Source organism: Lepus europaeus, chromosome 6 (genome assembly GCF_033115175.1).
Source record: "Lepus europaeus isolate LE1 chromosome 6, mLepTim1.pri, whole genome shotgun sequence".
Lineage (NCBI taxonomy): Eukaryota > Metazoa > Chordata > Mammalia > Lagomorpha > Leporidae > Lepus > Lepus europaeus.
In genome coordinates this window covers 1,064,844-1,078,710 of record NC_084832.1, presented here as the reverse complement: position 1 = coordinate 1,078,710, position 13,867 = coordinate 1,064,844, and the positions used below count along the sequence as shown (strand labels likewise).

The 13,867-nt window shown below is 65.6% G+C and overlaps 1 protein-coding gene across 3 annotated transcripts in view; it reads left to right on the top strand.

Moving 5' to 3' along the window:
• ATP11A (ATPase phospholipid transporting 11A) overlaps positions 1-13,632 on the top strand; it is a 123,386-nt gene extending 109,754 nt beyond the window's left edge. The window contains exons 26-30 of one of the 3 annotated variants that reach the window (XM_062193926.1): positions 1,786-1,851; positions 4,059-4,162; positions 5,411-5,576; positions 8,006-8,090; positions 10,775-10,861. In XM_062193926.1, coding sequence (XP_062049910.1) covers positions 1,786-1,851; positions 4,059-4,162; positions 5,411-5,576; positions 8,006-8,083 — 414 coding nt within the window. In that variant the 3' untranslated portion in view covers positions 8,084-8,090; positions 10,775-10,861. Of the gene's footprint in view, positions 1-1,785; positions 1,852-4,058; positions 4,163-5,410; positions 5,577-8,005; positions 8,091-9,768; positions 9,870-10,774 lie in introns of all 3 variants that reach the window. The other 2 variants (XM_062193925.1, XM_062193924.1) reach the window with 2 other exon arrangements.
• The last annotated feature ends 235 nt before the right edge of the window (positions 13,633-13,867 follow it).

The window sequence follows — 13,867 nt, the reverse complement described above, 5'->3', positions numbered from 1 at the left end:
TTGGCGTCCCAGGTGTCTCACATGTGGGGTTGGTGTTCCGGGTGTCTGTTGTGTATAGGGTTGGCGTCCCAGGTGTCTGTCACATGTGGGGTTGGTGTCCCGGGTGTCTATTGTGTATAGGGTCAGCGTCCCAGGTGTCTGTCACATGTGGGGACGGTGTTCCGCATGTCTGTTGTATGTGGGGTTGGTGTCCCGGGTGACTGTTGTGTATAGGGTTGGCGTCCCAGGTGTCTGTCACATGTGGGGACGGTGTTCCGCATGTCTGTTGTATGTGGGGTTGGTGTCCCGGGTGTCTGTTGTGTATAGGGTCAGCGTCCCAGGTGTCTCACATGTGGGGTTGGTGTCCCGGGTGTCTGTTGTGTATAGGGTTGGCGTCCCAGGTGTCTCACATGTGGGGTTGGTGTCCCGGGTGTCTGTTGTGTATAGGGTTGGTGTCCCAGGTGTCTGTCACATGTGGGGTTGGTGTCCCAGGTGTCTGTTGTGTATAGGGTCAGCGTCCCAGGTGTCTGTCACATGTGGGGTTGGTGTCCCGGGTGTCTGTTGTGTATAGGGTTGGCGTCCCAGGTGTCTCACATGTGGGGTTGGTGTCCCGGGTGTCTGTTGTGTATAGGGTTGGCGTCCCAGGTGTCTGTCACATGTGGGGTTGAGTCCCGGGTGTCTGTTGTGTATAGGGTTGGCGTCCCAGGTGTCTCACATGTGGGGACGGTGTTCCGCATGTCTGTTGTATGTGGGGTTGGTGTCCCGGGTGTCTGTTGTGTATAGGGTTGGCGTCCCAGGTGTCTGTCACATGTGGGGTTGGTGTCCCGGGTGTCTGTTGTGTATAGGGTTGGCGTCCCAGGTGTCTCACATGTGGGGTTGGTGTCCCGGGTGTCTGTTGTGTATAGGGTTGGCGTCCCAGGTGTCTCACATGTGGGGTTGGTGTCCCGGGTGTCTGTTGTGTATAGGGTCAGCGTCCCGGGTGTCTGTCACATGTGGGGTTGGTGTTCCGGGTGTCTGTTGTGTATAGGGTTGGCGTCCCAGGTGTCTGTCACATGTGGGGACGGTGTTCCGCATGTCTGTTGTATGTGGGGTTGGTGTCCCGGGTGTCTGTTGTGTATAGGGTTGGTGTCCCAGGTGTCTGTCACATGTGGGGTTGGTGTCCCGGGTGACTGTTGTGTATAGGGTTGGCATCCCAGGTGTGTGTCACATGTGGGGACGGTGTTCCGCATGTCTGTTGTATGTGGGGTTGGTGTTCCGGGTGTCTGGTATGTGGAGGTGGCGTCCTGGGTGTCTCATATGTGGGGTAGGCATCCCGGGTACGTGTCAGGTGTTGGGTCAGCGTCCCGGGTGTCTGTCACGTGTGGGGATAGCACCCCGCTTGTCTGTCACGTGTGGGGACGGCATCCCACATGTCTGTTGTATGTGGGGTTGGTGTCCCAGGTGTCTGTCACGTGTGGGGACAGCATCCCCTGTGTCTGCTGTACGTGGGGACGGCGTCCCGGGTGTCTGTCGCGTGGGTCACCTTCACTCTTGACGCTGCCCTGCTCTCAGTGTGAGGTGGGGGAGGGTGTCTGCAGGGGTGGTGGGCGGGGCTTGTGAGGGAAGGGAACATTCGGAGGAGTCGTCTCTGTCAGCAGTCCCCATCACCGGCGTCTGGGGGCAGCAGGGTGGGGGCCGTGCGTGCTCGGGTGTGGTCTGCGTGGGCTCCGGTCTTCGGGGCTGACGTGGCTAAAGCTGGTGTGAGTGTGCGTGCGTGAGAGGAAGGCTGCGTGGACACAGGCGCTGTCCTGGACCCTTTCCCCCCAGATATTTGGAAACTGGACCTTCGGGACGCTGGTGTTCACCGTGATGGTGTTTACAGTCACGCTCAAGGTGAGTCCCCTCGGGTGCTGCGGCTCTGAGCCCCGAGCCACAGCCCACGGAGCCGGACGGCCCGTGCGCAGCCCTGGGCTTCCCTGGTCCTCTCCCCACTGCTGGAGCTGGGCGCGCAGGTCTCCAGAGCTGCACGGGGCGACAGTCAGGGTGGGAGCCTGCAGGCCCACAGCCGCACCCTTGGCGTAACCGCAGTTTTAATCGCAACTGACTCGTGCATTTTGGAAAATAGATCCAGTTCCACAGAGAATATCGACATGAGAGTCCACAGACAGTCTGTGGAACAGTCATGACAAAATGTCCTTCAGGGTCATCGCCTAGCGAGCACCTTGCTCAGCTGCCCGACCCTCCCCGAGAGACGTGCACGGCCAGGGCCTGGGTGCCGGCTTCTGCTGAAGCGTCCGTGGGGGTGTCGAGCTGGGGGGCTGTGTGCGGGGTGTTGGGCTGGGGTGCTGTGTGTGGGGTGTTGGGCCGGGGGGCTGTGTGTGGGGTGTTGGGCTGGGGGGCTGTGTGCAGGGTGTCGGGCCGGGGGGCTGTGTGTGGGGTGTTGGGCTGGGGGGCTGTGTGCAGGGTGTCGGGCCGGGGGGCTGTGTGTGGGGTGTCGGGCTGGTGTGCTGTGTGCAGGGTGTTGGGCCGGCAGGCTGGTGTGCTGTGTGCGGGGTGTCGGGCTGGGGGGCTATGTGCGGGGTGTCGGGCTGGGGGGCTATGTGCGGGGTGTCGGGCTGGTGTGCTGTGTGCGAGGTGTCAGACTAGTGTGCTGTGTGCGGGGTGTCAGGCCGGGGGGTTGTGTGCGGGGTGTCGGGCTGGTGTGCTGTGTGCGGGGTGTTGGGCTGGTGTGCTGTGTGTGGAGTGTTCGGCTGGGGGGCTGTGTGCAGGGTGTTGAGCCAGGGGGCTGTGCGTGGGGTGTCGGGCTGGTGTGCTGTGTGCGGGTGTTGGGCCAGGGGGCTGTGTGGGGGGTGTTGGGCTGGGGGACTATGTGTGGGGTGTTGGGCTGGTGTCCTGTGTGCGGGGTATCAGGCTGGTGTGCTGTGTGTAGGGTGTTGGGCCGGGGGGCTGTGTGCGGGGTGTTGGGCTGGCGTGCTGTGTGTAGGGTGTCGGGCTGGTGTCCTGTGTGCGGGGTATCAGGCTGGTGTGCTGTGTGTAGGGTGTTGGGCCGGGGGGCTTGTGCGGGGTGTCAGGCTGGCGTGCTGTGTGTGGGGTGTTGGGCTGGTGTGCTATGTGCGGGGTGTCGGGCTGGGGGGCTATATGCGGGGTGTCGGGCTGGTGTGCTGTGTGTGGGGTGTTGGGCTGGTGTGCTGTGTGTGGAGTGTTCGGCTGGGGGGCTGTGTGCAGGGTGTTGAGCCAGGGGGCTGTGCGTGGGGTGTCGGGCTGGTGTACTGTGTGCGGGGTGTCAGGCTGGTGTGCTGTGTGCGGGTGTTGGGCCAGGGGGCTGTGTGTGGGGTGTTGGGCTGGGGGACTATGTGTGGGGTGTTGGGCTGGGGGGCTGTGTGCGGGGTGTCGGGCCGGGGGGCTGTGTGTGGGGTGTCAGGCTGGTGTGCTGTGTGCGGGTGTTGGGCCAGGGGGCTTGTGCGGGGTGTCAGGCTGGCGTGCTGTGTGTGGGGTGTTGGGCTGGTGTGCTATGTGCGGGGTGTCGGGCTGGTGTGCTGTATGCGGGGTGTCGGGCTGGTGTGCTGTGTGTGGGGTGTTGGGCTGGTGTGCTGTGTGTGGAGTGTTCGGCTGGGGGGCTGTGTGCAGGGTGTTGAGCCAGGGGGCTGTGCGTGGGGTGTCGGGCTGGTGTACTGTGTGCGGGGTGTCAGGCTGGTGTGCTGTGTGCGGGTGTTGGGCCAGGGGGCTGTGTGGGGGGTGTCGGGCCGGGGGGCTGTGTGGGGGGTGTTGGGCTGGGGGACTATGTGCGGGGTGTCGGGCTGGTGTACTGTGTGCGGGGTGTCAGGCTGGTGTGCTGTGTGCGGGTGTTGGGCCAGGGGGCTGTGTGCGGGGTGTTGGGCTGGGGGACTATGTGTGGGGTGTTGGGCTGGGGGGCTGTGTGCGGGGTATCAGGCTGGTGTGCTGTGTGCGGGGTGTTGGGCTGGTGTCCTGTGTGCGGGGTGTCAGGCTGGTGTGCTGTGTGTGGGGTGTTGGGCCGGGGGCTGTGTGCGGGGTGTTGGGCTGGCGTGCTGTGCTCTCTCCCCGAGCCCGCCTGACAGCCCGCACGCCACCCTCCCTCGCAGCTGGCGTTGGACACACACTACTGGACCTGGGTCAACCACTTCGTCATCTGGGGCTCGCTGCTCTTCTACGTCGTCTTCTCCCTGCTCTGGGGAGGGATCATCTGGTAGGCATGGGCGTGCTGTGTCGTCATCGCTTTGTCCCCCGGGTCCGTGCGGCCTCGCTGGTTGTGGCCAAGCCCTGAGCTTCTGCCTTGGTTACCTCTCCCCTCTCTGGAAAAGGATAGCTTTACGCCAGCCTGGGGTTTGGGGTGACCCTGTCACCGGTGGGTGCAGAGGAGCGAGAGCAGCCAGGGGGAACCTGAACTCAGGTAGTCAGCGTTCTCCCAAGGCCCCGACTCCCTCAGCCCCATCTCGGCACCATCGTGAGGGTCAGTCGGCCTCCTTCATCCGCCAACACGAAGACACCTGCTTGGGCTTGAGGGGCGCAGGTGCCCTCCGGGGATGCAGCTGTCCCCAGGCGTGGTTCGTGTTCTGAAGCCTGCCTGTGGGACAGGGATTCCTGACAGGGCTGGGACTCAGGGCTGGACCTGGACAGGTGCCCTTCCCTGGCAGGCTGGCCTGTGTCCTGGGCCCTCCTGACACCCTGCTCGGCTGGCGACCCCTAGTGGCCACAGGACGTGGTGCAGGGTCCTCGAGCCCTGGGGGTGCAGAGCATGCTCGGTGTTCCCAGCAGCCCTGCCCAGAGGCTAGGGCTGTGCAAGACATTGCAGCCCAGCTCCTCCAGCCCCTAGGGCTGCAGCGCTGTGGCCCCAGGGCTTCTGGTGCGCCCAGGCAGACCCGTGCACCGTCCCGCAGTCAGGAGCCCCAGCCTTCCCCCAGCGGGCCCTGGGAGCCTCTGCCACAACACACCTTGCTGCAGGCCTGCCTCCCTCACTGTTGTCCCCGCACCCCTGTGGCCGTGTGTTCCTGGAGGCCCATGCCTCCGGCCCATGGTGCTGTGTGACTGTGCTCCAGCCCCCGCCATTAGACCCGGGTCCCTCCAGCTCCTCCGAGGGGCGTAGCGTCTGAGGCATAAACGTGCAGGAAGTCAGCTTGTGCCGTATCTTACGGCAGCGTCAGGCCGGTGCGTCTCCCCGTGCCAGCAGCCGCGGGGGCTGTGACCCCAGGCAGCAAGGCCATCCGTGCCTGTGTGCTGCCCAGGCTCCTGCGTCCCCATGAGGCCGTCGTCCTCCTCTTCCCACTCGTGGAGGGGCTTCTCCCGCCCATGGTTGAGCAGTAAACGCGGAGCAGGCAGGCCCAAGGGCCCGCCCCGTGGCAGCCGGGGACGTGCGCAGACACCCCGGAGTGGCCTGTGACGGCAGAGAAGGGGAGAGGCTGCGGCGCCGCTCCCGACAGCGTCCCCCCGCCTGCAGGCCGTTCCTCAGCTACCAGCGGATGTACTACGTGTTCCTGCACATGCTGTGCAGCGGGCCCGCCTGGCTGGCCGTGGTGCTGCTCGTCACCGTCGGCCTGCTCCCCGACGTCCTGAAGAAGGTCCTGTGCCGGCAGCTGTGGCCCACGGCCACAGAGAGGATCCAGGTACGGAGCCACCACGCATGCGCCGGGCTGGGAGGGGGCGTGGGAGGCTCGGGCTTCCGAGAGCCTCCTCGGCACGCGCGACCGAGGCCTGCCTGCCACGATGGGCCGGAGTGTAGCGCTGGGTTGGCGGAACTCGACCCAGTCAGCTGAGGTTAGAAAGGAGTCAGAACAGAGACTCACGCGGGAGAAGTTGTTTACGTAAACCTGGGCGATTGTTACAGACGAGTGACTCGGGGGAGGCGGCAGAGCCTCGGGGCGGTGAACTGATCCAAACCCCAGTGTCTGGCAGGGCCGCGTGTGAGGAGGGCTGCTGTTTTCCACACTCCCTCGATGGCCGGGGTCAGGGGCCAGCGGCACCTGTGAGGCAGCCGCCCGTGCGGGTGGGACTGGGCCTGTGTCCCTGAACCACAGGAGCAGCCACGGCTCTGGCCTCTGGGCTGTGGGGCCTGGAGGAGGTAGCCAACCCCCACCCCACCTCTCCCGTCCTGTTTCAGCAGGAACCTGACCGTCCATTAGGGTAGTTGGTAAGGGTCTCGCCTGTGGCCTGGGGTAGCCGGGGTCACAGTCTCTGGGATGTATTAAAAATGCAGGGTTTCCGCCTCCAGCCCAGGAACTTCTGGTCATTCTGTGAGGTAGCAGAGCCCAGGGAGGCGCTGAGGGACCACGAGTGGACGAGGCTGGAGCTGGCGGCCGGGAGGCTGCTGAGCCCAGGGTGCAGGCTGGCCACCTCCCGCGGCTCAGTCTCCCAACAGTCGGAGTGGGGCCGGTTTGAAAGGTCTCAGAGAACATTCGTGCTGAGTGGACATGGCCAGCCCAAGGCCACCAGCTCCCAGGACTCTGTCCCCTGCCCCCTCTGCGGTCCTGATGTCAGAGTCCACACGCTCAGAGGAGGAGCGCCGCTGTGTGACAGACGCCCCCGGCGCGCACCGGCTCGCTCTGTGACATCGCAGGTGCAGGAGCGGCAGCACCCCGGGCAGCAGAGCGAGGGTCTCTGCTGGAGGAGCCCTCATGGTTCCCTCAGGGACGCGGCAGGCTGGGGAGTCTGGGGGCAGGCCTCCGCTGCTGCCAGCACTTCATGAGGGCTCCACAGCCCCCGTGAGCCAGCCCTGCTCTCCCCTCACCCGGGCAGCCCGAGCCCTGCTCCGCGTGGCAGAGGGGGCCCCGATGGAGCCCTGTGCACAAGGTCCACGTGCAGACACGTGTGTTCACAACACCATGCACAGGGCACACGGGGCAGAGTAGGGTTTGACCCTGGGAGGGGCTGGGTGCATTGTGGGGGTGTCCCACCCAGCCTGCAGCGTTGACAGACGTCAGGCGCACCTGGGCAGGTAGAGCTCAGCTCTGCAAGCGGTGCCGGCTTCTGCGAGGACTCCTGGCAGAGCATGTGCAGTGTCCCAGGGGGCCTGGCACCCTGTGGGAGGCCGTCCCGAAGGAGTGAGGGCCCTCCTGCCCCTCCCGGGGGACCTGGCACCCTGTGGGAGGCCGTCCCAAAGAAGTGAGGGCCCTCCTGCCCCTCCCGGGGACCTGGTACCCTGTGGGAGGCCGTCCCGAAGGAGGTGAGGACCGTCCTGCCCCTCCCGGGGACCTGGCACCCTGTGGGAGGCCGTCCCGAAGGAGTGAGGGCCCTCCTGCCCCTCCCGGGGGACCTGGCACCCTGTGGGAGGCCGTCCCAAAGGAGGTGAGGGCCGTCCTGCCCCTCCCGGAGGGCTTGGCGCCCAGTGGGAAGCCGTCCCGAAGGGGTGAGGGCCCTCCTGCCCCTCCCGGGGACCTGGCGCCCAGTGGGAAGCCGTCCCGAAGGGGTGAGGGCCCTCCTGCCCCTCCCGGGGACCTGGCACCCTGTGGGAGGCCGTCCTGAAGGGGTGAGGGCCCTCCTGCCCCTCCCGGGGACCTGGCGCCCTGTGGGAGGCCGTCCCGAAGGAGTGCGGGCCGTCCTGCCCCTCCCGGAGGGCCTGGCGCCCAGTGGGAAGCCGTCCCGAAGGGGTGAGGGCCCTCCTGCCCCTCCCGGAGGGCCTGGCGCCCAGTGGGAAGCCGTCCCGAAGGGGTGAGGGCCCTCCCTGCCCCTCCCGGAGGGCCTGGCGCCCAGTGGGAAGCCGTCCCGAAGGGGTGAGGGCCCTCCCTGCCCCTCTGAGAGGCCCCTGCTGCTGCCGCTCTTGACCCCGTGCCCCCAGGAGGCCGGCCCTGTTGAACACCGAGCAGAGCCGCAGCGTCGGGCACAGGCGGAGTCGCCTCAGGAAGCGAGGCAGGCAGGGCCTGGAGCCAGGTCAGGCTCTGGTGGCCGCGGCCACGCGCCCGGGGTGTGTCAGCCTTTAACCAACTCACCACCTTCTCTTGTTTCTCTCCCTGCCTCGCTCTCTTGTCTTCCGACCTGCTTTGCCTAAATAACCTGCGCTGTGCACACGTCGGTGCGCGGCCGGCTGCGGGACCGGCAGACTAAGAACCAGTGCCTTTCTGCCGAGCAGCCTACCGTCTTTATGCTCTCTCAGACCTCCAGCAGTCTGAGTTTCTGATGAACAGGTGACGCCCCTCTGCCTTCCTTCCTCTCGGGACGGTGGTGGTCGCTGGCAGCAGGGCCACACCCTGCGGGTGGCCGGTGCACGTGCCCCTGTGCCCCCCGTGCTCCCCTCTCGGGACTCAGTGAGCGTCAGCCCTGACTGGGGAGGCCCTCGGGCAGCTGAGCACCATGGCACGGTGAAGCCACGTGTGTCATCGCTCTGTTCCTTCCGCACATGTGGAGGCGTGGGCGCCTGCAGCTCACAGGCCATGGAGCAAAGTTACCCAGTGCCGCCTCCTCCCCGCAGCCCGCGCGCGCCCGTGAGCCGCCTGCAGGTGGCCCAGTGCCGCCTCCTCCCCACAGCCCGCGCGTGCCCGTGAGCCGCCCGCAGGTGGGGAGACTGAGCACAGCCAGGACGAAGCCCCAGGCGAGGACCCCAGCGTGCCGCCGGCTGTGGCCAGACACTGACTCAGCGGTGTGGCACCCAGATGTGGCCTGAGGGTTCCCTAGGTGGAGCTCTGCCCGCGCCGTGCTCCGTCCCTGGCGCTGCGCCACGCCTGCTTGGCCGGCATCCTTCAGCGATGTGCTTGTTAACAGAAAAACGCTCATTAAACAAAGGCGTTGGCCCCTTCGGTCGCCTGCGGACGGCCGTGCATTTTAAGCGCTTTTTTGAATTAAGGGTGGCACACTTTCTAAGGTCAGGGACTTGGGGGCCGTCAGAGTTGCGGCATAACTTCAGCCCGCCGTCTACTGAGCAGCTGCATCTCGGGCGGACCGCTGAAGGGGTCTGAGCCGGTGGGCTGGGCTGGGCAGCAAACCAGCGGGCCTAGGGCGCAGCTCGGAGAAGGCGGCACTGCGGTCCCCTCGGCAGCGGGCGGCGCCCACACCCGTCCCAGCCCGCACCTGCTGCCCGCACACGCCTGCACCCGCGGGACACACAGCCGCCCTGGCTGACCACAGAGCCACCTGGACAGCGCAAAACTTTGGAGGAATGAGCACATCCCAAGTCCTCCCGGGGGCACATTGGACTTCCAGCGTGTTCTTTCTCATCTTGTTCCTGTAAATGCGCCACAGGCACCAGGGCTGTGCGCCGTTAACGTGCACTCACACCTCTGCCTCTGCCCGCACAGCCGCCTGGTGCCGCCCCCATCAGCCCTGCGATGGGGGCCTCCCTCTCGCTCTGCTCGCCGATCCTGTGGCTCTCCAGCTCCCTGCTCCTTGTCACTAGGCACCGGACGGGCGGGCCCGGAAAGCCTCGTGTTTTCACACTGGGCCCCAGGCCTTAGCTCAGCCGTCCCCGCCAGAACCAGGGTGCACATCCGGGCAGAAGCCCCCCACCCCCACGGCCACTCAAGGCTCTCCAGGCTCCCACGTGTAGGTGTAGGGCTCCGGAAGGGCCTCGTGTGCTGCCGCCCACGTCGGGGCCGGGGACCTCGGACGTCTGCCTCTCGCACAGGGCAGTGACCTGTCCCGTGAGCTCTCAGGTTCCCCACCAGCCCGACGAGGGGGAGTCTTCCCCCCGCCGAGGCCCAGAGCACCCTTCCATCCCAGGCCGCCCTGGCAGCTCACTGACGGCCTCTGCTGGTCACAGGCCTGGGGGCAGCCAGAGCTGACCCGGGCGGGGCCTGCTGCTGGCCCGACAGCTCCCCACGGCGGGGCCGCCCCCGGCAGCCGGCTCAGTGTTCTTCCTCGCCCTTGCAGAAGAGCGCGGCCCACAAGGCACCGGTCAGCGCCGCGCCCAGCGACAGGCCCCTGCTGAAGGACCTCCTCCCGCGGCCGAGGCGCCGTTAGCTCCACGCTAGGTAACGGTGCGGCCGCTGCCTGCTGGGGCTCGGCCAGTGTGCTGTGACTTTGAGACCGTGCGTTCTTCCTCCAAAGTTTTGCTGTGGTGTGCTGGTTTTGAGAGCAGAAGGCTCACTGTGGAGAGGAGCGCCCCTTGCACACACACACACACACTTGCTGTGCCAGGTAAGTGCCAGGCCCGAGAGCGAGCTGACCGCACACACACGAGCACGCTTGCTTGCTGCAGCCCAGCTGGCTCCGCACTGGCCCGGGGGCGGAGACAGCCCCACAGGAAGGCCTGCCCGGACGGCGCCTTCCACAGCCCTGGAGGATGCTGCCGCTCATGCCAACCCCGGGCTAGCAGGTACTCACTCGGGCGCACCCCGCCATCTGCCGGCTGGGCCGGGACGGCTCCCAGGCTGTGATGGCAGCGGCTGTCCTGGTGGGCCAGGCACTGCCCCGCGGCCCCCTGTGTAGAGTGGCCTCGCCTGGCCCTGGTCTACGGTCCGCGCCCTGCCTGGTTCAGACGGCCAGTATTTCTGTACCTGCTCACGGGACGCCGTCCCGGCCACATCTGTCAGGCCACGGTAGGCTGAGGGGTCCTGAGCGGGACACCAGCCCCGTCCTGGGAGCGGCACGCTGACCTGTGCTCCCCAGGTGGTAGGTGGGCACTGTCATGTCTTCCCTGCCTGCGTGACAGTGACGGGGGAGGCCCGGGAGGTGGGGCGGTCCCTCTGGATCCCAAAGTGAAGGCGTTTGTCTCAGCGCCCAGGGATTGGCCCTCTCACCCGCCCTGCGTGTGAGGCTGGCACTGGCAGTGCGGGGGGGCAGCGGTGGCCGGCACACCTTGCAGGGGCCCAGGCGGCAGTGGGAGGCTCCTCATGGAGGTGCCTGAGACTGAAGTGTGGCCTGGTTCCCTTGGCAGAACGCGAGCGTGTGGTGTTGGGACGGCATTCCCGGATTCACCCCTCTCGAGCCTCTGCAGAGCCCAGGCCGCCGGAGCCCCGGTGCCCTGGCCGTGAGGACGACACGTGCTGTCTACAGGAGCCAGGAGTACTGCGTGCTCGCACCTGGCCTCGCTCTTCCCCGCGGCTGCTGCTACTCCAGCTGGAGACACGGCCGCCGCACATCCAGGCCGGGGACACCGGTGTGATGGCCGTCCCCACCCCGCCCCTGAGAGCTGTGCTCCCAGGGCCCAGGGAGGCGAGCAGGGGCTCCCAGCACGCCATGGACTGGGCCAGCACTGCCGTCGTCACCCGTGGGGCCTGGTGGCCCCGAGCGTCCAGCTGGACTGGGAGGAAGGACATTCTGTGTGCACCGCAGGCGCGAGGCGGGTGCCCGTGCCCATGCCCCGCGTCGTCAGCCTCCTGTTATCCCGTGTGTCACTCGAAGAGCAGAGCTGTCCAGGGACTGTGCCCTGCAGTGGGCACCTGGGGGGCACAGTGGCATGAAGAAGTCCCCTGACGCCCGGTCTGGGAACGGCCACGTCAGGCCCTGAGTGGCCTGGTCCACTTCCCCGGCCCACGCCCGGCCTTGCCGCCTCCACCCCCCAGTGCTGAGCGGGTTCCTCACAGGCCAGGCCCCGGCTGCTCGTGCGGAGATACTGTGAGGGGCGGCCCCCGTTTCCTGAGAGCTCCCCTTCCTGTCTGGACGAGAGGGTGCTGGGGCCCTCCTCTGCCAGGCCCAGCCACTGTTAGAGGAAGAGGTTTCACGGGTGTGGGGGCAGTCTGGGTGTGGGTGCGTGGCCAGAGACATGGCCCCTGGGGCAGAGGTGGTCTCTGGCTGTGTCCAGCAGGCTGTGGCGGCCAGAGCGTCCCAAGGTCTCGCCCTGGTGGTCTTGGGGTGTTGTCTGGGCTTCCTTCATGGGGCTTCTGTGCTTGGAACCATTGCTCCTGCTGGGTGACCGGAGGCAGCCCGAGTGTTCCTAGCGATGGTGTGCCACGATGCCTCGGGGGTGCAGCGCGCCGGGGGTCCCAGGTGCTTCCTGGGGTGTTCTTGAAGTGCAGGTCTCACAGTCGATCGTGTGGCAGCCGGGAGTTGGGCATAGTGGCCCCTGTCAAGTGTGTGCGTGGGGCAGGGGCGAGGAGGTCCGCGTGGGATGGGGGTGAGCACCAAACCAAAGACGGGGGGCGCCCGCCCTGCCCGCAGTGCCCTCCCCGCGTGCAGCCCCCCGCTCCATGGCCCAGTGCGTGCCAGCCGCACAGTGGCCTGTGCATTTTTACCGCCCCTTTTTCAACACCCAACACAGACACAAGTGTGACGCCCGTGGGGAGAGATTCCTGTTTAGTTAACAAATTATTTGTAATGTATTTTTTTAGAACTTCTGAAATTGCCTTTGCACTGAAGTATTTTCCTAGCTATTTATATCTTTTCCTCCTTTGTTGGTCGGGGTCTGTGGTTTCTGAAGTATCTTTTAAAGCTTCCGCCTGTTAAGTTGGTGACGTTCTGGCCTCTCTGCACTGCGTTCCGGCCCAGGCTCCAGAGTGGCTTTGCACTTGGACTGCCCCACGCCACCTCCGTGCTGGCAGCCAGGATTCACCGCATGTCCCGATCTCGTCTGCTTTTCTGTTGTTTTGGTTTCCGTCCTTGAGCCTTAAAGCCACGCGGCCCCTGCCTGCCGGCCCCGGCCCCGGCTGGCCGGCTCCGGACGTGTGCGTGTCGGTGTGAGAGCCACTCCAGCTCCGCGCCCTGCAGTGGAACAAGCCGACAGCTGTGCCTGACAACCCGGGACGCACGGGGCAACCTTTCCCACGGGACTGGCAGCGACGCGCCCTCCCCTGCTGCTGCACGGTGACCATGGGAACCTGTGCTCCGCACAGCCATGTGCGTGTGCAAGCGCTCACGTGTGTGCACACGCCAGACATGCCTCCACTCCCTCCTGGTGCGCCACACGCTCTGCCCCGTTCCAGGCCGGGCCTGGGCAGGGACAGCTCCGTGGCCGTGCACGGGCGTACGTCGCACACACACCTCCGTGGGGCGAAGAGGCTCCTCCTGGCACAGACGGCAGGGCTTTGCCAAGCAGGCCCTGGGCCCTGTCCTGGACTGTGCGGCCCCTTCAGGGCCACCCCTGCGCGAGCCCAGGTGGCCGCAAGGAGGTCCTGCACCCAGGGACTCCCGGGCAGCCTGGGCAGAGGCTTGCTCCCCTTCCTGGTCCACAGGTGTGTCTGACTGTGCCGGGCTTGTGGGGGAACCACAGCACCACAGCCTCCGCCCACAGGGCACCCCCGGCTGCGTCGGTCCAGGGAGCGCCCAGCCTCCTCTTCAGCCCAAGGCCAAGTCCAGTGTTGAACGAGCGCCACTGCTTTGTCTCAAAGTCCTTGGTCTGACGGCCGTGTTCCTTCTGGAAGTCCCCATTGGCCCCGGCAGGCGCGGTCTCGGTTTTGAGCCAGCGGCGGGGTGAGAGCCAGTCCTGGTTGTGTCTGGGCAAAGCTTTAAGAGAACGGGTCGCAAGCACTAGACGGCGTGAGTCTACTTTTGCAGAGAAAAATCTAAAGATCAGTTTCTATAGCTTTATTTTTTACCTTATAAATAAGAATTTTAATATGCATATGTTGTGTCTGAACGCCCTAAGGTGTGTCTGCTTTGCCATCTGTCACTCGTCACGTCATGGGACACGAGAATCCTCACGTGCACTTAACACGTGTGACTGTCGCTGACGGCGTCAATGCTGGAGTTTATTTTTAAATTACTAAGCGTAGTAGCTGTGTTCAACACGAATCACCCAACGGCAGTGTTTCACTGATCATTCATTAACCTGCTCGGAAGAATTAAATTGTGACTCACACCGAATCCAGCGTCTGTGCGGTTCGCTTCTGTACCGAAGTGCGCCGCGGTAGTGCCGATCCCGCCCCCCCCCCCCCCCCCCCGTGGATGTCTGAGCGGGAGAGCTGGGTCTGCGTGCAATGAAGGAAAACCTGTTTCTGTCGCACTCACATTTCTGCACGCAGGAACCGGAAGGCAGGAACACTTCCAAAGGGCATTTCTGTCCGGGGTCAAGGGTGAAAGGTTCCCCGGGACG